General features: G+C 43.6%; 1 protein-coding gene across 6 annotated transcripts; it reads left to right on the top strand.

Moving 5' to 3' along the window:
• The first annotated feature begins 300 nt into the window (after positions 1–300).
• On the top strand, positions 301–19,992 carry LOC147025081 (chloride channel CLIC-like protein 1). 6 transcript variants are annotated; one of them, XR_015059336.1, is made up of 12 exons: positions 301–415; positions 2,613–2,714; positions 3,104–3,251; positions 5,852–6,013; positions 7,029–7,136; positions 8,229–8,327; positions 10,451–10,660; positions 10,800–10,940; positions 12,148–12,273; positions 15,866–15,957; positions 17,941–18,087; positions 19,307–19,430. XR_015059336.1 is itself a non-coding variant. In XM_085885696.1 (12 exons), the coding sequence occupies exons 4-12, from the start codon at positions 5,852–5,854 to the stop codon at positions 19,454–19,456; spliced, it is 1,203 nt and encodes a 400-aa protein (XP_085741822.1). In that variant the 5' UTR covers positions 301–415; positions 2,613–2,714; positions 3,104–3,216; the 3' UTR covers positions 19,457–19,992. The 6 variants fall into 6 exon arrangements, 5 of the variants coding, with proteins under 5 accessions (XP_085741822.1, XP_085741818.1, XP_085741820.1 ...); XM_085885696.1 differs by having other exon boundaries at positions 3,104–3,216; positions 12,148–12,241; positions 19,307–19,992; XM_085885692.1 differs by having other exon boundaries at positions 12,148–12,241; positions 19,307–19,992.
• The last annotated feature ends 903 nt before the right edge of the window (positions 19,993–20,895 follow it).

The raw sequence follows: 20,895 nt of genomic DNA, 5'->3' as shown, positions 1-20,895 counted from the left end.
AAGAAGAAGTAGAAGAAAAATAAGAAGAAGAAGAAGTAGAAGAAGAAGAAGAATAAGAATAAGAAGAATATGTTGAAGAAGAAGAAGAAGAAGAAGAAGTAGAAGAAAAATAAGAAGAAGAAGAAGTAGAAGAAGAAGAAGAATAAGAATAAGAAGAATATGTTGAAGAAGAAGAAGAAGAAGAAGAAGAAGAAGAAGTAGAAGAAGAAGAAGAAGAAGAAGAAGTAGAAGAAGAAGAAGAATAAGAAGAAGAAGAATATGTGGAAGGGGAAGGGGAAGGGGAAGGGGAAGGGGAAGGGGAAGGGGAAGGGGAAGGGGAAGGGGAAGGGGAAGGGGAAGGGGAAGGGGAAGGAAGGAAGAGTCTCTCTGTAGGCCACGCCCAAAAGGAACCCTGTGTGATGATTTGAGGAAAGCTGTGAGTGGTGGATGTTTCTTTTCCCGATTCCCGTCCTGTACATACAGTATGCTGCATCATGTCGCATGTACATCTACATTCGTTACTCATATGATATTGACGTGAGATGAGACATCTTGGGTGCGAGGAATGGCGTTCGTGGTCTGTGCTTCGGTCAAAGTTTACCGATTGATTCATCTGAATTTTGTTTCACCTCGAGCACCATCTTTAAGAACCGATGTTGTATTCCCTGAAGGGGAGGGAGAGCAGAGGGCGATGTATTGAAGTATTGAGGCAGGAAGAGGGAGGCAGTGCAGCATGAACTATATAAAGATGGCAGAAGATTTGAAGATATGTGTGTGTGTGTGTGTGTGTGTGTGTGTGTGTGTGTGTGTGTGTGTGTGTGTGTGTGTGTGTGTGTGTGTGTGTGTGTGTGTGTGTGTGTGTGTGTGTGTGTGTGTGTGTGTGTGTGTGTGTTTTTTTTTTCCAGCCTTGAAGGGAAGTGGGGTGGGATAACTCTGCCAGGGAAGTGATATGCCCATCCATTTTGGGACAGAGATGTGCAGATGTCCCATTCGCCATCATCGATTTGCCCTTGTCCTGAACAATGAATTTGTGCTCGAGGTTCATAATTGGAGGAGGAGGAGGAGGAGGAGGAGTGGTGAGTGGTTGGTGTTCAGGAGCTTCGACAGTGTCGAGATGGGACATGAAGGAGTTTATGTGTATAAAGTGCCATTGAGGAACATCTGATTTCAGAGACATCTGTGAGGGATATCCTTTATCCATGCAATCCATTCATCCATCCATCCATTGGGACCATACTCTGTGCAGAGCGTTGGTGCTGCCTAAGCAGTCTCCTTGGCTATTGGGCACAATCCTGGACGGGTCGCCACTCCGACACAGGATACCAGCATATGCTGGCACTCATTTTTCTGACCTCGGAAGGATGACAGGCAGAGTCAACCCCACCTGGTATTAATTCAACTGCACTGGGGGATTTGAACTCAGGATCCAAGGATCCCAAGCCCACCACTCTAGCGATTAAGCCAACACCAGGCATTTTATCCAAACAATGGTAGTTTGAAAGCTGTTAAGCTCCAGACTTTGGCTTCCTTTTGGCCTGATCGTTTAACTGAACACAAGGCCATTTGGCAAAGAGTAGGTGCAACGCAACGGACGTGTACTGAGGTTTACCCACACCACGGCTTCGGACGTGTACTGAGGTTTACCCACACCACGGCTTCGGACGTGTACTGAGGTTTACCCACACCACGGCTTCGGACGTGTGCTGAGGTTTACCCAAGTTACGGCTTCGGACGTTTGCTGAGATTTATAACCAGTCTTTTATTTTATGTTACAAGATCCAGGCTTATGGCACAGGTAATATAGGTTAAAAAGGCTGTGAACATGCAATGGGGGCAGTGTGGCCAAAGTTTGATATAAGCAATCGTGCACCAAACTGTCTTCTCCAGTCGGTCATCCCGACTCTCAGCTCCAGTCGGTCGTCTCAACTCTCAACTCCAGCACTTCATGCCTCACAACACTCACAACATTGTGCTGCCCTTTGCCATCTTGACTGATGTCGTACTGGGACATATGTCAGAATCATGAAATTCTGCACCCAGTGGAGGAAATAACTAATGTGTGGACTGTGCTTTGTTTTCATTTCAATATCTTTAACTGTTTTGAATAAAAATAATTGGAGGCATTATGTTTTAAGCATGCCCTCGTAGATGTTGTCACAAAGCTGTGGTTTTATGAGGATATAATAAGCTGTTTTGAAATTGATAGTGTGGCAAATTTTGTTCACTTTTATTTTCAGAAAGCTTTTGATGTACCTCATCGGAGGTTTATAGTTGATGTGAAACCTCGTGGTATTGACCGTTGCATTTACGTGGCAGCCGTGAGACTGCGGTCGTCATGTTGTGTGATATCCACCATACTTGTATGTTGCCTCCTTGCATCAGTCTTTGTGAGTGCCTTGGGAATGTAACTTTAGACTTTGGAGGATGTTGTACCAGCAACTTGTGGCTACGGACCCAATTTTGTGCAGTGGCAGGTTGTAACAATAGCTACAGCAAGATGTGAATGTCATACACTTGTTTTCTCAACTCGCACATTGGATTTAAAAAAAAAACATGTTTGTGAACACCCTCGACCATTCGATTTTTTTTTATTTTTTATTTTTTTTACTCCCTCACGTGTTTCTGAAATCCAGATCACACCAAGATGGCCTGTATGTGATTGAACAAAAACTGGAACTTCAAAGAAAGTGGTTCGCTGCAACCAATTGGAAAGACTTCGAGGTCGTCATATTCTGGTGAGTGACAGATTTCTTGATCATTTCCTTGCAATGAACAGTCAAATCGTTGTGAATTGGACGTACAAGAGCATCCAGGAATGGCATCTAGACATTGTCTTCTTCCTGGTCTTTACACCTGCATGTGCCTGAGCACAAGTCTATCACCTATTACCAGAAATAGAATAGAGGGGAGGGAAGGTAACCCCACCCTTTGGCCAGAGAAGAAAGTGTTGCAGAAAACATTCCTGGAGTTAATAAATGCTTGATATCATGTAGTTTCCCCATAATTGAGTGTTTATAATCAGCATAAATGGTGGGCTTGGGATCTTAGGGTCCTGAGATCATATCCCACTCAGCTGTTGAATTCATACCAAGTGGGGTTGACCTCTCCCTGTCATCCTTCCCAGGCCGGCAAAATGAGTGCCAGCTTCCTGGTATCCTGTGTCGGAATGGAGACCCGTCCAGGATTGTTCCCAACAGCCAAGGAGACTGCTTAGGCAGCACCAACGCTCTGCACAGAGTATAGTCCTAATGGATGGATGGAATAAGCATAAAGTAATTAAAGTCATTTTCGATATGCGTTGCTAATTCGTAGATTTAGAAACATCAGACTCTGACTTGATACGTGTGTTGAAAATGTGTCGAAAGTTCCTCATTCCTGCGAGCCCTTATCTGATGTTTTTAACCCTCTGTTTTCTGTGGAAATACCCTTTTTGTGGTGCATTGGGCCATCAACCCTGAATTTAGGTGGGATAAGGGGTCGCAGAAGGACCGAGTACGAAAGGACCTTGACTTCAGTTTGTAAAGGCATAAACCCCGCCCACTGGTCGGGCTCGGACCAACAGCAAAGGGGAGGGGAGGGGCATGAATCGTCATCTGTGACGTAAGCATGCCAGGTTATAAAGGCATGGACTACCAGGAAGTGCAGAGGAGAATTGAGAACACTCTACGTGGAAGGCTGCACTCCAGCGAGCTGTGCGAGGAGCCCAGCCCCACCTTGTCCTGTTGGTGTCACGCCCCTCCCACTAGCCTGCGTCCCTCCCCCTCGTGCAGCATTCAGATCTCGTACATGGAGCTGGCCATCTTCCTGCCAAATAACATTATCAGGTTTGTCCGAGCTACTCTGCTTGTCCCGTGTCAACCTATGTATTTTGTCATGTGTGTCTGAGGCCTCAAATACATTGTTAATTAAGGTTCTCATCCGTCGCTTGGACTGTTCCGTGGGGCACATATTATCAGGAGAATTATTATGGTGATCACTTGTTTTGTACATATTTGCTTTTTTATTCACATTCCACTTGTTAAACCTGACTTGGTGTCCGGTCATACTGATTGTTTGCGATGGTTTAATCTGGTGACTTTACCCTGTTTTAAGGCAGATTCGTTGATTGATTAGATAAGATCGCATCAAGTGATACGGTAGCTTGGCCGAAGATAATATCCGTCGCATGACTGCCTATCGGCATGGCGCTCGCTCTTACCGAGGAGCTCAATTTGCACGGTAACACGGCTTGGGATTCGACAGGGGGGCTCTGGGACGAGGGACTGTCGTCATTTTGACACGACTCATCAGATTCAAACCTGGGGCAACTGGATCGAACAAGCAGACTGTTACAATATTATTTACAATTCAAAAGAGTACATTCAAAAATTTTCATTGACTTATAAATAAGAGAGTTGGGTCGGGTTCATGATTTGCCAACCTACACTTTGTCCATAATTGATTATTTTGATGCCTTTCCCCCCAGACTCTTTCTGGGTCATGGTGCGCTTGTCCTGGTAAGAGGAGATCTGGTCTTTTTTTGGCATTCCTCGACACCAATTTCCACTACTTCCAATCTAAAAATGTGTTGAGATAATTTTGAGATGATTGTGCAAGTCTACAGAAAAAGCCCAATCAGATGATATCATGAGATCAGGGTCATCTCTCTGGACATATCCCATGCTTTTGACACAGTTTGGCATCCTGCCTTACTCTCCAAACTCTCTGCAAATAACATCCAAGGTCAACTCCACATGTCTTGCTGACTTAATCTACTCTTGTCACCAACGTGTGGCACTCAAGGGAATCTTTTCATCTCCTCTCCCTGCCAAGGCTGGTGTGCCCCAAGGCAGTGTTCTTGGCCTAATCCAATTCCTGATCTTCATCAGTGATCTCTCTGACTGTCTGGAAAATCCTCTTTTTTATTTTCTGATGACTCCACCCTCTGCCATGACATCCCTCATCGTTTAGACAGGCAGGCTGCAGCATCTTCCCTCTCTTCAGATGTTGACAAAATCACAAGATGGTCAAACACTTGTAACATGTCTTTCAATCCTGACAAATCTCACTCTCACTCACTCTCTCCCAAAAGGTAGTCTGAACTTCTTCAAGAGGATTGTTAAGGAAGTCGATATGAAGGTTTGTCAGTCACCCAAATTTTTGGGCTTCACTGTCAGTCATGATCTTTTTTGGGCAAACCGCATCTCAAATTCCAAAGCCAGTCACCAACTGAGCATCCTCCACTGTGTGAAGTCCTTCATTGACGCACCTGAACTTGCATCCACCTACAAGACCTTCATCCGCAGGTTGATGGAGTACTGCTCTCCCCTCTGGGCTGGCTCCCCTGCCTCACACCTTGCTCAGCTTGCTGCTGTGATAACCAAGGCTTTCCATAATCATTGGAATCTCCTGCGATTAAGCTGAGTTTCTAGGCCTATCACTTTTACATTGCAGACAGGTCGGTGGTTTCTGGTCTTCCACCCTCTGTCGTTTCCATGCTCTGACCCTCCCAAGTTTATGTCGGGGGTACGTGGTCTGCCAGCAACCCTCTTCTGGTTAAACTCCAAAATTCTAACTGACTACTCATCTCCACTTATTTGTTCCTCTCCCCTCCCCCCCCTGCCTGTAGAATCAACTTCCTCAGTCTCTTCAATCTCTCTTCCCTTCAGGGCTTTAAAACAGTTATTGGCCACCATCTCAGGTCATCCACCATCCACGACAATAATCTTTTCTGCCCCCATTATTAATAACCCTCCCCAAGCCCACCTTCTTTCTAGGTTTCCAATTTTTTTCCTTCCAATTCTGAGATTGAGAGTTTGTGGCTGTATCCCTCTTTAAAGATCCCATGCTGTATGTGATTGCACCATATCTCAACATACCTGTTCCTTTGCAGATGATGCGACAGGCTCAGCTTGTTCTGGTTCTTTTGCTGTTTGGAAGGACGATTGGGACAAATGACCAACGTGCTGTGGAGGCAGAAGACAAGTGGTATGACCTCACAGATATGCTGGGATACACTGGTGCAAATGATGGCATCGATGATTCATCTCAGCAGGCAAGTGTGGCTTGAGAGAATGCCAACCAGGAAGAAAAATGCTTATTTTGTTGTTTTTTTTTTTAAAACTTATTTAGATGCAAAATATAGCTTTGCAAAAGTGTGAGGTGGTAGAGGGTTGAAAATGACACACTGGGACAAGAGGACAACATGTTGAGGAAACAAGAGAAGGGATGAAGATGCAGCCCTCGGAGGGCAGAGAAAAGGAAGCACAGAAACCTGCAAGTACATTGAAGGATTAATGAGGGCAGAAAATATCACTGGAAGTGGTGGAGGATGATCTGACATGGTGGTGTTCTGCTAAGTTGAGGTCCAAGAGTGTTGTGGTGAGAATCTGCATTGAATGAACCTGATGAATAATATTCCACAAATGGGAGAAGAGACTAACAAAAAGGTATAGGTGAGCAGCAAGTTTGAATTTTTAGAATTTCCCAAGGAGGAGATTAATGGAGGTACCCATGTGACCCGGAGGCATGGAAGAACACAGAGCTTGACCGGAGAGCTTATAGAAAACAGAGCCCGTCAACCTGTCTGCGATGAAAGAGCAGTAGACCCTTTGCTTCTTTGAGGAAGATTTGAAGGATGTTAAACGTGAGACTTGAAATGAATCCTCCGAACCTGCTTGTGCACATTCGTTCCCACTGGAAACCAGCATTTGCTTTATGAAGAAGTGTTGTTGTCACATTTTGGACAACCCTTGCACGACTGGCTGTGATGTGTTATTACATTGAGGGTCCTCTTGTCTACCATCATGACGGTGCACCTCGCCTTGCCACTGCATCTGTTCGGAATTGGTTCGAGAACGACAGGACAGTCAGAGATCTGCAGTCACCAAATCTACCATCGCATTCTTCTTTCTTCACAGTGGAGTCCCTGCGGTGTTTTTGAGTGATTTGCACCATGAACGAACGTGTGTAGAAGAACCTGGTAAAAAGGACTAGCTGTGTTTTTGTTCGCCAATGGATTGTTGGATAAAAGTTCCTGATTGTGCATGTCATTGTTGTGATTATGCCAGACGGAGGACTCTATTTTGAAAAGTGAGTTGGCAGCGTGTGAAGAAGAAAAAGAGAAAGCGGCGGGTGAGAATGACTGTGTCGCAAGGGAAGCGTCACTTTCATCTGAGGTGAGTTGGAGCTTTGGACAAAGGAGCAAGTAGGATGGCAAGTTGTAGTCGATATTTACCTTGTTACACATCGAACGTTGTCGTCGGGATCAAAATTGATTTCATCCCGAGTTATTTTAACTCTGATGTTGCAAGAGGAGTGGAGAAGTTATCTGAGTCAATAAGCAGTTGCAGAATTGTTCAGAGGGTTATTGTGTTTGCCTTTTGAGGTGTTTTGTTCTGGGTTCGATTCCCAGCAGGGTCGACTTGATTAAAAAGTATTCTTCTGCTATTCCACCAGCGGAAGCTGCACCATTTATCATTTAGTCCCTCAGGGTGGTCGTTCAGCAAGCGGTCCCTTATGGCTCCTGCAATCTTTCCGTTAAATGGTAAATCCAACTTCAGCGACACTCTCGATGCATTTCCTGGTGTTGTAGACATATATATATATTTGGTGTAAGTCTTTCACGAACTGGTTGACCAGGCCTGATTGTCAACTGGAAGTAACCTGGGCAGGAATTTGTAATTCGTTTTGGGTGCTGGTGAAAACTCCCTGACTTTGTGAGAGACACTGTGGGATCTTTAACTTCCGCAACTATTGCAAGCAGATGAGACAACCAGCTTTTCTTCATTAAAGTTGACGGCACACTTTCTGACAGTATATAGGCAGGTCAGGAATTTGACCAAGACTAGACGGCTCAAAGGTAAGTACGCTACCTCTGCACCGTGCCTGACTCATAATGGTCTTGCAATTTAATTATGCTGTCATAGAATGCCAACTTGTCATGTGCGAGTTTTTTGGAGGTCGTGGGGGCAGGCCCACTTACCCCTCCTTGCTTTTGGAATTCTGCAAGGCATTTGCGTTCAGTGTGGTTCTGTTATTTAAAGAAAAACCAAATCCTTTTTCGATTTATTGGGGTTACTTTCGTGCCGCCTCTGGGTGGAGTAATCAAATTGGTGTCTTCTTTGATGGGCAATGCATTTTGATCAGTTCATCTGTCGTAATGGTAACCAAAAACTGTGGCTTAAAATGCAGTTGCATCACAAAACCATTCACGATGCATCACAGATTGAATTGCTAACCTGGAGGGTTTGACTGCATGTCCCAAACAGCTGGCAGACTGTGAGTCGAGCGAAAGCCACAAAGGTGATTTGAACTTGCTGCAGGATCTGTTCCACCGAATCCTCGAGTTCGTCAAAGGTTACTCGGTGGTGAGAACACCTTCTTTCACCATGCTTCCACCATGTTGCTGCAGGGAATTGTCAAACTCACTTTTTGTTTTACAACATAAGAGGCTTAGGCTTTGAGAGTGGTTGAGTCGGAACATGTATGCTTATCTAAGCTGTGTGTTGCCTTTAATTTTTTTTTAACGTGAAACTCAAAACTGAAATTTCAACAAGATAGGCCATTGAACAACGCAAAGCCTCACCGGAGTATTTGTCTAACCAACCCTTTGTGCGCCACTCGATCTAGGTGTAGACAAGGACGCAAAACGAACTTGTGGCTAAATTGAACAACTTTATTGAATCATGCTTGAGGCTGCCCGGAGGTGCTTTATTAAAACAGATTTTTAAAACAGACCGATTAAAGTAGCCTCTCCATCCCTTTGGGAATGTGCGAGGCTGAAAACTGAAATAATAGATTTGATCATGATCAAATTTTTCCATTTATTTTCTTCCCACCACTCTCCTTCCAACTATTTTTGGTTGAGGCAGCTGTCTCCCATTGCCAAGTAGCTGTGGAGCATCACATGCGTTTTGTAGCCAATCATGGACCCACAAATGCAAGACATGGCTGTCTCCACATGAACTGGAACGGCACTCGTAGAGTACATTGTCTCACCTCGTGCGTTCATTCTTCACAAAAAATAGCATCGTTAACTGAACACACGACTGTTATGGCCCACTGGTATCATCCATGCACCCTACTATGTCACATAGTTTCTTGGCATGGGTTATGAGCATCCTAAATCTACTTCTTCACTCCCATCGGGCCAGAGATCAGATATATGAGGTTTCAAATTCTTGGATGAGGAATTCAATTCAACCAATTATGGCTGGCTGGAATACCACTGCACCGATTATATCATTGTTATCACCCTATCTACCCCGTGGGGAGTCGGTGACACATGCCAAGTTTCATTTTTAGCGTACCAGGGACGTAGTTCCTGGGAGCTTATGGGATGGCGCCTCGTCTGTCCGTCCGTCCGACCGTCCGTCCACAAACACTTGCAACTTCTTCTCTGATATTACAACACGATTTCGATGAAACTTCACCATAACCTTCATCATTCGGTATGTACCAAAGTTTGTTCATGGCATTAAAAAAAAATCGTGCCCTGTGGTGTTTTTTCCCCCCAAAATAGGTATTTGCTTTCTTATCAGAAACTACACATGCTATTCTGATGAAACTTGACCACAACCTTCATCACCCATGATGCACTAAAGTTTGTTCACGACATTAAAAAAAATTGGGGGGCTGAGGGGGTCTACGGGGTGAGGGATGAGTGTTGGGGGGGGGGGTGGAGGAAGTAGTCCCGACAAATTATGTATTTGCTTTCTTCTCAGAAACTAAACACACAATTTCGACGAAACTTGACCACAGCCTTCATCCCCTGTGATGTACCAAAGCTTGTTCACCACATTAGAAAAAGAAAAGTCTGTAGGTATTTACTTTCTTTTCCGTTAAATATTTTGTGGGTCATCCATGCCTATCGGTGGTTCCCTGGTTTTCTTATCCGCTTCTACCAGGTGAACTGTTGCTACCAGGTGAAAATGTTGTCCAAATCTGTTCTGTTAATCCAATATGGCTGCCATACCATGTGACCTATGATGCCACTGTAAGCAACAAAATATTCTCCATGAGGAGTCCCTCCTATGTTTAAAATTTTGCATCGATTGGACAAGCGGTTTCAAAGAATACCATTTTTTAAAGCAAAAAGATGTAGACACGGACACACACACACACACGCACACACACACACACACACGCGCATACACACACACACACACACACACGCGCATACACACACACACACACACACACACACACACACACACACACACACACACACACACACACACACACACACACACACACGCGCGCGTTACGATGATCTCGCATCCCCTTAGTCTCGCAAGACTACTTACTCAAAAGTTTGCTGAAAATCTTTTGCTGTGTAATCGTAAGGTTTCATGATGGTTTTTTTGCACAACGAGAAGTGTAAAATGTAATAAGAACAGATCTTGTGTTTTCTCAAGTTTTTTAATTTGTCGTTACATTCCCATCGAGTACATTTGACAAAGGTGAGACTTTATCTCGTATGTGTGTGCAGGTGACTCCTGAACTCCAGGGCCACATTGAAGTTGAGTTGAGCACAAGAGATGTAAGTTGGCTGAGGGATATCATTCAACATGAAAAAGAGACCAAGGTTTCCCACACTGGCAATGTTGCATCCTTACTTCAGAGATTCCGGCCCATAACTGACCACCCTACCTGGCGGCTGCAGGAAGCTGTGGGATTGGAGCCTGTGTTCCTAGCTCAGGTACTGTCCATCGGCCATTTTGTTTAATTTTTAAAATAATTTTGTTGTTTGTGATATATTTTGCCAATTCGAATGATCTCGCGACAAACACATTTGGATATTGATGTGAGTTGCGAGTAAAGTTCTATCCTCACAACAGGTTGCAGTTTTCATCTTGTGCTTGACCATCTGCATTTCAACCAATGTTTGGTATTTGATCCGTTGGCTAATACAGCCACAAGTCATCTTCCTGGTGCTGTTTATGCTTAGCTTCTTGTGGAATTACCTTCTCCTGTACAAGGTAAGACTTTTTGAAACTTTTTCTATGATTTATTCAAACCGATACCTGACTCGTTATTCAAGTCTGAGATTTTATCGAAATTTCTCTGACTATTTATTTCAAGTATATGGTGTATGGACTTTTGATTTAGGGGGAGGGGGGCATCTTTTTATTACGTAATTAAAATGGAGACATCCATGTCTCCATTTTGGAGACACTGACATGGCAAATACTTAGCCCCTTCCTTTTTGCTAATCTTCTTGTGTTTCTTTTTCCAAATTTCCTTTCTCTCCCATTTCTTTCATATCGTTCCCTTTCCCTTCCTTTTTTTTTCCTATCATCCCCTCCTTTTCTTTTTAATAATTTCTCATCTGATGAAATCCTTCCCCTTCCCATCCTTTTCTTTTCAATCATATCATTCCTCTTCCCTTCCTTTCCTGAACTTAACCCTCACCACCCACCATATGGGTCATGATAAATAGGTAGGCCATTGTCATTTATCCAAAGATATTTTGAGGCACAAGGCAGAGCATATTGCATTACATTTTACTCAGAGGCATCTATCTATATATTAACACTGAAGGACCAATTTTGTGCTCCTCCAAGCGGTCGCGTCACGTTTTTCTCGGTACTGTGACCTGGACTGAAAGAAACTTCGTACCTGTAAGAGTGCATCACACATAGTGGCAATAGTCAAACTTCAATTCTGAAGCAGAATAAATAAATATAAATATATCAATATCATCACACGGAAACGGTGTAGTTACTGAAATCGTCCACCGGAGGGCACATTTTTCAACTTTGAACAGTAAAGTGTAAGGATAATCTATATATTAATACTGAAGGACCGATTTTCTGCTCCTCCTCGCGGTCGCGTCACATTTTTCTCGGTACTGTGACCTGAGAAGTTTCGACACTGTGTACGTCAAAGTAGACACGTGCACAAATCAGGGGACCTCTTCACTTGGAGTCGTGTACACCAAAAAAATTGTGTACAAGGACGTTTTGTAGGTCTCAATAGGTAAGGCCATGGAGTACATCGACTGGGATCCGGCTCTTACAAGAGTCGCCACTGGTTGTCATATTGGGCTCATAGAACGGAATCCGTCTGTGACGGGGTTTCGGCTCGTTAATAATAATTATTATTAACGATTATAATCTGTAGAGCTTGTAAATACTAACAGGGTGAGCCATCTCCTTGCATGATACCACCGCCGTGTATCACCAGGAGGCATTTGCGGAGCAACACGCGGCAGTGACCAAGTCTCACCCCGAGTGCTGTGACAACTCGCCCTCTGGAAACTGGGTCGACTTGTTCTTTGGCAAGACTTTTCATACAACACGTTTTCCACAAGTTTGTAAAAGTTCAACTGTATCACTCACTCAACAGTTTGAAGCCTGAGAATTTAGATGACCAATGAGCCATAGTGAACGTGATGTGTTTTCTTCAAAAGAAATATAAACAAGAAGCGAATACTTCGATATCGCGTGGCTGGGGGCAGTAAAAGTCGAGGTTAAGAATGATGAAACAATTTTGCAGTTATAAAATTTAAATGTAGACACGGTGAATTAGCATGCATGATGGGAAGAGTTGTGACGTTGGACAAATTTATATTTATAGCCCTCAGATCAAAGGGACGTATAAGGCCATAAGTGTGACAGAAGACACAGGACAGAATAGCCAATTATATAACAGCGCGATGTCGCCGCGCTATAATATAATAATAAGGATAAATGAAACGAGCTTGGTAAAGTGGGGAAAGATGCCGCATTCAAGATACAGAAAATATTTTGCAATCTCAGGCTCATGGAGGAGTTAAGGCTCATTGGAATAACATGTGAGACAAATAAATTAAGCGGCAATGTACTTTTACATGAATTACAATGACATTTGGTAGACAATGGACAAACACATTTAGCGAAAGGAATTTGATACTGAGTTCCATGCATCTTGATATGTATTTATCTACAGTCATGCGCCGCTTAACGACGTTCCGGGCAATGACGGATCGCAAACACGACAGATCTGCCAGCTTTGAAAAAAAAATGTAACTGAAAAATTCCTATCGCCGAGTGATGTAGCCTCGTATAAAAATAGCACATACAATTATCTACACTGTACAGTATATAATACCTCATAATGATAATAAACGACAGTGTGGCCCTTTTATAATGCGATCGTTGAGGTCCATAAAATGTCCGCGAAAAAAACAGGATCGTGCTAAATCGGGATTCAAGGAAATCGGCTTTCAAACTGAACCAATGTTTGCACGTTTACCTTCAAGCAAGTAAATTACCTTTGTATTGAAGAATTCCGAGAATAAATGGTTGTTCTTCGTCGACATTAAAACACAGATTTATTTTTAGTGAAGCTTTTTATATTCTTAAAGCAATCGCACTGTTCCGAAAATATATATCACAATTGACAGGTGCTCGTTTCTTCATTTGTAGATTATAACATCGATGCAATGATTATGTATTTATAAAATCCAAACGCTAATTATTCACCTTTCCATAATTAAATCGATGCGAGAGGAGATTGTAAGCTGCTGCTAACAACACCGATGGCCGTCATGAACAGCACAAAGGTAAATGTAACGTGTCTTCCGTCTCTCTTGGATGTGTGTTACAATTGCCGACAGTATTCAGTACAGTAACATGCTGTACAGGTTTGTATCCGAGGAGCAATAGGCTACACCATATAGCCTAGGTGTCTAGGTTTGTGTAAGTACAATGTTCAAAAACGAAAAAAAAAAAAATGATGTTCGCACAACGACGACGTCGCTTAACGACGCGTTTCTCAGAACATAACCCCGTCGTTAAGTGGCGCATGACTGTATATTGAACCCCCAAATCCCATGACAGCAAATGTTGCATGACCTGTTAGCAACAAGCGTCGTCTCCCACACAAACTCGGTCTGTCCCACTGAATGCCAGTTAGATGACGTTGTGGTCAGGCAAGATAAATTAAACAAAAAATTACCATTCCGACTCTGAATGCAACATGACGCTGACATCATGCACATATGTAAGCCATGTCTCATTGAGGGTCATGTTCATCAGCGTCATGTTGCATTCAGGGTTGGAAGAGTCGTTTTTGGAGATCAGATCACCCCATTACTGTCGTGGGTATCAGGAAGCAATTGCCACACCAGTTATTGCTACATGCACCCTGACCAACAGGAAATGCCTGCCACACATTAACCTGTTTGTGGTACACAAAACTGTTCTTGGGGGTAGCCAGGAAAAATTTTAATTTTAAAAAGGCCCTTCTGGCTAAACAGTTGCATTGGCACCACCCCTTAGGCATGAGCTTAGCAAAGCCACAGCCCCCTACATCTCCATGAGATTGTACATCCAATAACAGGAAGAAATAAATTCTCAATTTTATAGAGCAGTCGACCCCGGAAGGGGAACATCCAGGAACACGTGTTTCGGGCTTGTCGGCCCTCATCAGCGTGGAGCAGAAAAGTTCCACACAATTTTGACGTTGTTTGAAGCGTGATTCAATCCTTTTATGAAGAGAGTCAAAAAGCACTTAATAAGTGTGTCTGGTAGTAAGAAAAGAAAAACAATTAGCTTACAAATTAAATTGTAGGTTTTTTAAGCATTTTGATGCTGAGAACAAGCGGTTGATATTGGGAAAGAGCTTGGGCTCCCTCCTCCGATGGTAAAAACAATTCATGGGAATGTCGGCAAAAATCAGTCCACAGAGTGTAACACCTCCGAGTCCTCCCAAGATGAGCCGCACTAGAACTAGCATCATGGAGAATATGGAGACTCTTGGCCATCTGGATCGAAGATCAAAACCAATGCCTCTTAGTTTGATGGTAATTCAAGCGTTGGCAAACTCTTAGAATGATGGCACTAAAATTTAATGGTAATTAGTTTATTATAAAATGTTATTTAATTTAGGAGTGTACTATACATGTAAAGTATTTCAACTTTTAATGTTTTCTTTTCTGGCGAGAAATGTTCAAAAGAACCTAACCCAAATTTATACATTTATTGTTATTGGAAAATATGATTCACTGAACCTTGTTTTGGTGAGTCACATTTTCTGAGAACGCAACTACGACGTTAAATGAGGACCAAGTGTATAAGAAATGAAGTTGATTCATTTATTGAGTGACTTGGCAGGAAAGGTCAGCAGATTCCCACAAATGTTGGAAACCCAGATTGACAAATTTGGAGTCAATCAGTGAGTGAGAGGAGGCAGGTAAGAGAAGAGACATAGTGCGAGTGATTAAAATGAGAGAAGTGGTGTGCACGAGGGATGGAAGAGAATGAATAATTGGTCCAAATTACAACTCTCACCACAATTTGATGGAATATTGAATGTCAACAAATTGGTGCCAATAAGTGGACGTGGCACAGGCATTATGTATGGGTTGATTGGTTTCTTGTGTCGATCTCTTTGTATGCTGCTTATGCATCAAGATTCATGGCGAGCAGTTTCATGTTAACAATTAGATCAAAAGTCTGAAACCCCGATTGGGAAAATTACTTTGAGGATCTTCACATATCTGTTAGCAACTACAACCTTTAGTTGGTGATCGATAATCTTTGGGAGGTCAGACTATCATTAAGACCCATCTAGATCGACCATCCTCCTTTGTGCAAGTACTTTTGGCCTTCTCGTTAAAATGGCATTTGATATCGCCTGATGCTGCGACCCACTTCTGGTTGCTGCCGAATTCTGCCATGTTTTCCAGTCTATTATCGTTTAGATTCCTTCCGGGGAATTTCCTTGCAACTTAAATGGATGGACTTAAAGCAGTTTCCTTTTTTTTTCAACACTATGTCCTGAATAGTTGTACTTCCTACCATACTTTTGATTTGTTCTCCATTGGGCAGCGCTGAGTTTTGTAAAACTGGAAAGCAGAAAGTAGGTGAGAAATCGTAACATTGCAGGGACGATAAAACGGTGCATTCGGTTTCTGCAGCGTCTTTCCCCGGAAAAAAGGAAGAAAGTTGCTGTGTTGAGTTCTACAAGTCCGTCATGGTTAATCCGATCTACAAAGTATCACCTCTGAAGGTAGGATTGATTTTGAGGATGTTTATAAAAAAAATTTCACCAAAATACTTTCAGTAGTTCATTTGGATGTGATAAACAACTGCTGTTGTGGTCTTTGTAATTTTGTTGTGGGGCAACTCGGCATAACAATTATGCATTTTGTGAGGAAAGCACCAAATTTGGCACACTAGTAGCCTATCATATTGTTACGGCTGTGGAAATTCGCAATACACCATAAAGGGTCCTGAGATCAGTTATGACGCTAAGTTCATGTGTAGTTAGTCCACACCTGTTGTTTAGAGGGAATATGTGTGATTCATCCAGGCTGCGACGGTTTGAGTTAGCCATTTTTCTTTCTCTATCGTTATTTTGGATCCAACAACCTCAAACCAACCAACGACAACGGAAAAAAAGAAACCTGCGCTAGTGCGCGGGTTTGCGCACCCCTCTGCGGTGCCAAGGCTGGCACGGGAAGGGGGGCAGGGCAGCTCCCTCCCCATTGGTGGAGGCCCGGCATGAGGCGGTCGGAGTGGGGGCACACCCCCCTTCGAGAGCCTTCTGGAAACGCCTCGGAGGGAGGTGGAGCCGCGAACGGGGCGGAGCCCCGCGCGGTGAAGGGCGGAGCCCCGCCTTACAAAAGGCAAACGGACGCGAGGCTCAGTCCTCTCTGATCGTGGCTCATGTTGGCTGTAGCTCTCTCCGAAAAAGACACCAGCTCTCTCTCCAAAAAGGCTCGATCTCTCTCGCTCTCTCTCTCTCCAAAAAGGCTTGGTCTCTCTCCTTGGGTCTCGCTCTCCAAAGTGCTCCCTTCCTCCTCTCTCATTCCCGCGCTCGTGGCCCGGCGTGGCCTGTTGGTGGAGACGCGGACGGGAGGCGCCGCAGTGCGGCCTGTGGTGGACTTGCGCGTCCGGACGAGGGGTGCCGGAGAGGGTTCGCCAGACGCGTGGGAGGCCGGAACCAGGTGTGACCGCGCTGACGGTAGTAGGAAAGGAGGACTCGACGGTCCATGAGGGAAGTCACTTCTTTTCTTTTCTTTTCGGGCTTTTGTATGTGTGTTTGTGGCGCCAGTCCGACAAGTAAAAGCTGTATAAGTGACTGTGCTGTAAATAATTGCCTTTTATTCAGTCGTAGTGCTTTCCTTTGTTCCTATTTGCCTGCTTTTGTTCCCATTTGCCTGCTTACGTGTGTGGAAATAAAGTGCTTGCTTGTTGAACTGTTCCCCCGTTTCGCTTCGTCCTTTTCTTTGTTGAATCTCCATCTTGCATCACGTAAGGGATTGATAGTAGGTTTAAAACACCCGGTAACCAATCTGAACCGTCAAGGTCGACGATAACTCCGCTCGGTTATCCCTGTAGCACGGAACGAGCCGCTTAAGTGGTTCGTGTCCGGAGTCGACCTGTGGCGTGGTACAACCCCTCGGTAGGTTACCCGTGCGAGTACTGAGGTATATCGACTTTCGGCGATTCACCCTATTTAGCACGGGTAGAATGCGGACTGGGTTGTGGTGAGGTTAAACCCCTACCCGTGACTGGCTCCTGGCGGTAGTTCCAGGAGGGTCACGACTGAATTGTTCGTTCCGGTGGGCGATCGCACGCCGGGCAGGCGAAATTCGTAACAATATTATGAACAGATTTCTTCTTCTAACAAATCTTCTAACAAATCGTCTTCTCAAAATTTTGATGGCAGTGGAAAATGGCTGCCACAGCCATCAGCGGCTGAATTTGAGATGGCCCAATATCCAAATCTGTTCATAATATGATAAGCTACCAGTGTGCCAAATTTGGTGCTTTCCTCACAAAATGCACAATTGTTATGACCTTATAGTGGGGCAACTTAGCTAAATATAGCATAAGTGGATTGTAACCTTTTACATTGCTCCAGATGTGCCAAAGGTTGGTGGAAAGTATTTAGGCAATTGTAGAATTCCCAGGAATTTTTTTGAATACTGTACAAAACTATCAGGAATATCTTCATGTGACACTATCTCTCTTCTCCCCACCCAAGGTTCTGTCTATTACAATAACAACATTCCTGCTGGAGCCACTGAAGCACATTGGTACAGCTTTAAATGCATTTCTGAAATCCCTCTACAGAGATTTGTCACTACCTCAGCTAATCCTCACCACGACGTTGCTCTTCTTCTTCTTTGCTGTAAGCAATTATAATACTCAACATTGACTGAGGTTAGAATGCATGAGGTTTTTCAATTTAAAATTTGAAAGTTCACACATTCCTTCCTTGTGATGAAACAAATCGCAACTGCTTCACCGAATTGTGAATTAACAGATGCCACCCCACGGAGTGCTTGAGTAGAAGACTGCAGATATTTACCCCACACGCACGAAGCGAAAAGCGAGATTAAGCAATTGGTTCTTTGTCTTGTCTGTCTGTCTGCAGATATCAGTTGATGATTGAGAAAACTTGATTTCAATTGAATGTTACATTTTGAACATGAATCGGAAAACTAACCTGTTAGTGGGGCAACTTAGCGAAATATAGCATAACAATTGTGCATTTTGTGAGGAAAGCACCAAATTTGGCACACTAGTAGCCTATCATATTATGAACAGATTTGGATATTGGGCCATCTCAAAATTTTTGATGGCAGTGGAAAATGGCTGCCACAGCCATCAGCGGCTGAATTTGAGATGGCCCAATGTCCAAATCTGTTCATGATATGATGGGCTACTAGTGTGCCAAATTTGGTGCTTTCCTCACAAAATGCACAATTGTTATGCTCAGTTGCCCCACTATGTAGTAAAGCAGTACTTTTGCCTCTGAATTTGGCCTGATCACACTGCACAGAGAAGAGTGAGAGAATTTTTTTCTCTCTCTCTGACTGTTTAGCAAAGAAAATTTAAAATCATTCCAAACAGCAAACTGTTTTTAAGAATGTCATAAAGAACACAAACAACAGGAACGAACAATTAATGTAGTGTGTTAAATAAGGTGGTGTAAAAGATGCTGCATTAGCGGCAGTAAACTTACGAAAAACTTTTTTCCACAACCTTAAAAATCGTTGTTTTATTTAAAATGAATTCGATACATGAACACTGCAGAACACAAATCACCTTTTTGGCACTTTCAAAATCTTTCCGTTTTGCAGTACTTGGACAAAATATTACATCATCTCGACCAATCAAATTTGCTGCTCAAAGACCCCCGCCCGTTCTTTTTTTTTTCTCACGAATGCACGGGGTTAGCTTTTCCATCCTGCGTGGGGTAGGCTGCTCTACAATGTTCTATGAACTCTAATTTCTTAAGCAAGATGTCCATTTATCATCAAATCTGCAGAACTTCTTTGGAAACGAGCAACTTGTATCATACTTGTGATCTAAGCTATTCAACTTTATTTGTTTGCCGTTTGCAGGGGACATTGTTTTCCTACACGTGGAGCTTGATTTCAACCTTTTGCTGGCCTCTTGGAATCCTCACCAGAATAACGCACAAGGTGGCAACGCCAGAATCTCAAAATGCAGTGGAACACCATGGTGGGAAAAGCACAGCCTCCTTAGAATAAAAGTCTTGAAATGTTTTTTAATTCTGCAAAAACATGAATCTGTTGCTTCCTGAGGTTGGTGGAAGCACGAACTGCAGATTCACATTGCTGAGGAAATTTTAAAAATGGTTTTGAGAAATAGGGAGGTGAGATACATAATTTTTTTGTAAAAAGTATTTGTCAATCTTGTGTCCGGTTAAATGAAGATATTAATTGGTAAAAGACAACTTTAACGACAATCGCTAACTTATCCTGCCTTCTTTTTACTTTGCTCATAAACCTCCAACCATCTCATTTAAAGGTGTTCCTCACATGATGCAAGCTATTTGGAACTTACCTCTTGTACATTTTGATGTCCTCCTTTACAATGTGTTTTTTTTATTTTTATTTTTTTGAGCTTGTGAACCACTTTGTTGCATAATTTCTGGGGGCACTGCTGTGCTGTGCTGTGCTGTGCTGCAGTGTCCCTCATCTTAAGACGGTGGTTTTGGACTTCTGGCCATGGCACTTGTGCACAATGCTGTAATTGTTTGCCCCATACAGTTCCTGAAACAAGACACTGTTGGAGTGATATTCTTTCCCAAGTTTTATTTCCCACCACAAAATGCTAGAATGTAGGAAGGGGACATTCTGATGGGAAAATACCACGCTCGTGCACTGCAGGACTACTTGTTTTAAAATGATTTCAAATTCCAAATATGGTGAGAACGGGACCTGCTGTTTTGGTCTGACGGAAAATTGATTTCAGAAATTACATTTTTTGGTCAATGCACTTGACAATCAGGTCAGACTAGGTATGGGAGCATGCGCCGGAACAGCACGTTGCTGCATCCACTTTCCGTCGGTACTCCCAACGGTCTGGCCACCCCCTCCCCCCACGCAGATGGCTGGCCCATCCCCATCTCTTTGAGATACCTATCAACCTGCTGCAACCATGAGGCACGTGGTCAGCCCGTTGGCCGCCTCCTCACAAGGCTCCCTCACTGAAAGAATCTGGTGAGCAGGATAAGCATCAGGAAAACGAACCACATGTCCACACAGCCACAACTGATGCTTAGGGATAATACAGGTAACAAATCTCATCTGAGTCTCTCTCAGCAACCTCGTGTTGGACACAAAGTCCAACCAGCGATAGCCAAGGATTCTCCAAAGAGACCTGGTACTGAAGGATTTAAGTCTCCGTCTCAGATCCCTGGCCAGAGTCCAAGTCTTACATCCGTAGAGCAAGACTGGAAACACCAAGGACCTGAAGACTTGGACTTTCATCCTTCTGTACAGGAACAGACAGCACCACACCCCATGGTCCAGTGAATCCATGACTCCTCAGGCCCGACCCAGATGTCTAATGACCTCTGGCTCACAGCCAGCAGACATGAATATCGCTGCCAAGGTAAGTTAATCTCTCTGTGACCTCAACATCCTCAACAAACAAGTACAGACAGGACAGCAGCATCCAGGAT

This window comes from Eptatretus burgeri, chromosome 6, assembly GCF_056783735.1.
Source record: "Eptatretus burgeri isolate ZD-2024b chromosome 6, Ebu_testis_v1, whole genome shotgun sequence".
Taxonomy (NCBI): Eukaryota; Metazoa; Chordata; class Myxini; order Myxiniformes; family Myxinidae; genus Eptatretus; species Eptatretus burgeri.
This window is presented reverse-complemented; position numbering and strand designations above follow the sequence as displayed.

What these genes read in the sequence shown, in the direction of transcription:
- LOC147025081 (XM_085885692.1), top strand. Translation starts at nt 3,228, where the DNA reads ATGGATGGATGGAATAAGCATAAA. An exon ending in ATGGATGGAATAAGCATAAA is followed by an intron (nt 3,252 to 5,851) that starts GTAATTAAAGTC and finishes GTTCCTTTGCAG; the next exon opens with ATGATGCGACAGGCTCAGCT. An exon ending in TCGTCAAAGGTTACTCGGTG is followed by an intron (nt 8,328 to 10,450) that starts GTGAGAACACCT and finishes ATGTGTGTGCAG; the next exon opens with GTGACTCCTGAACTCCAGGG.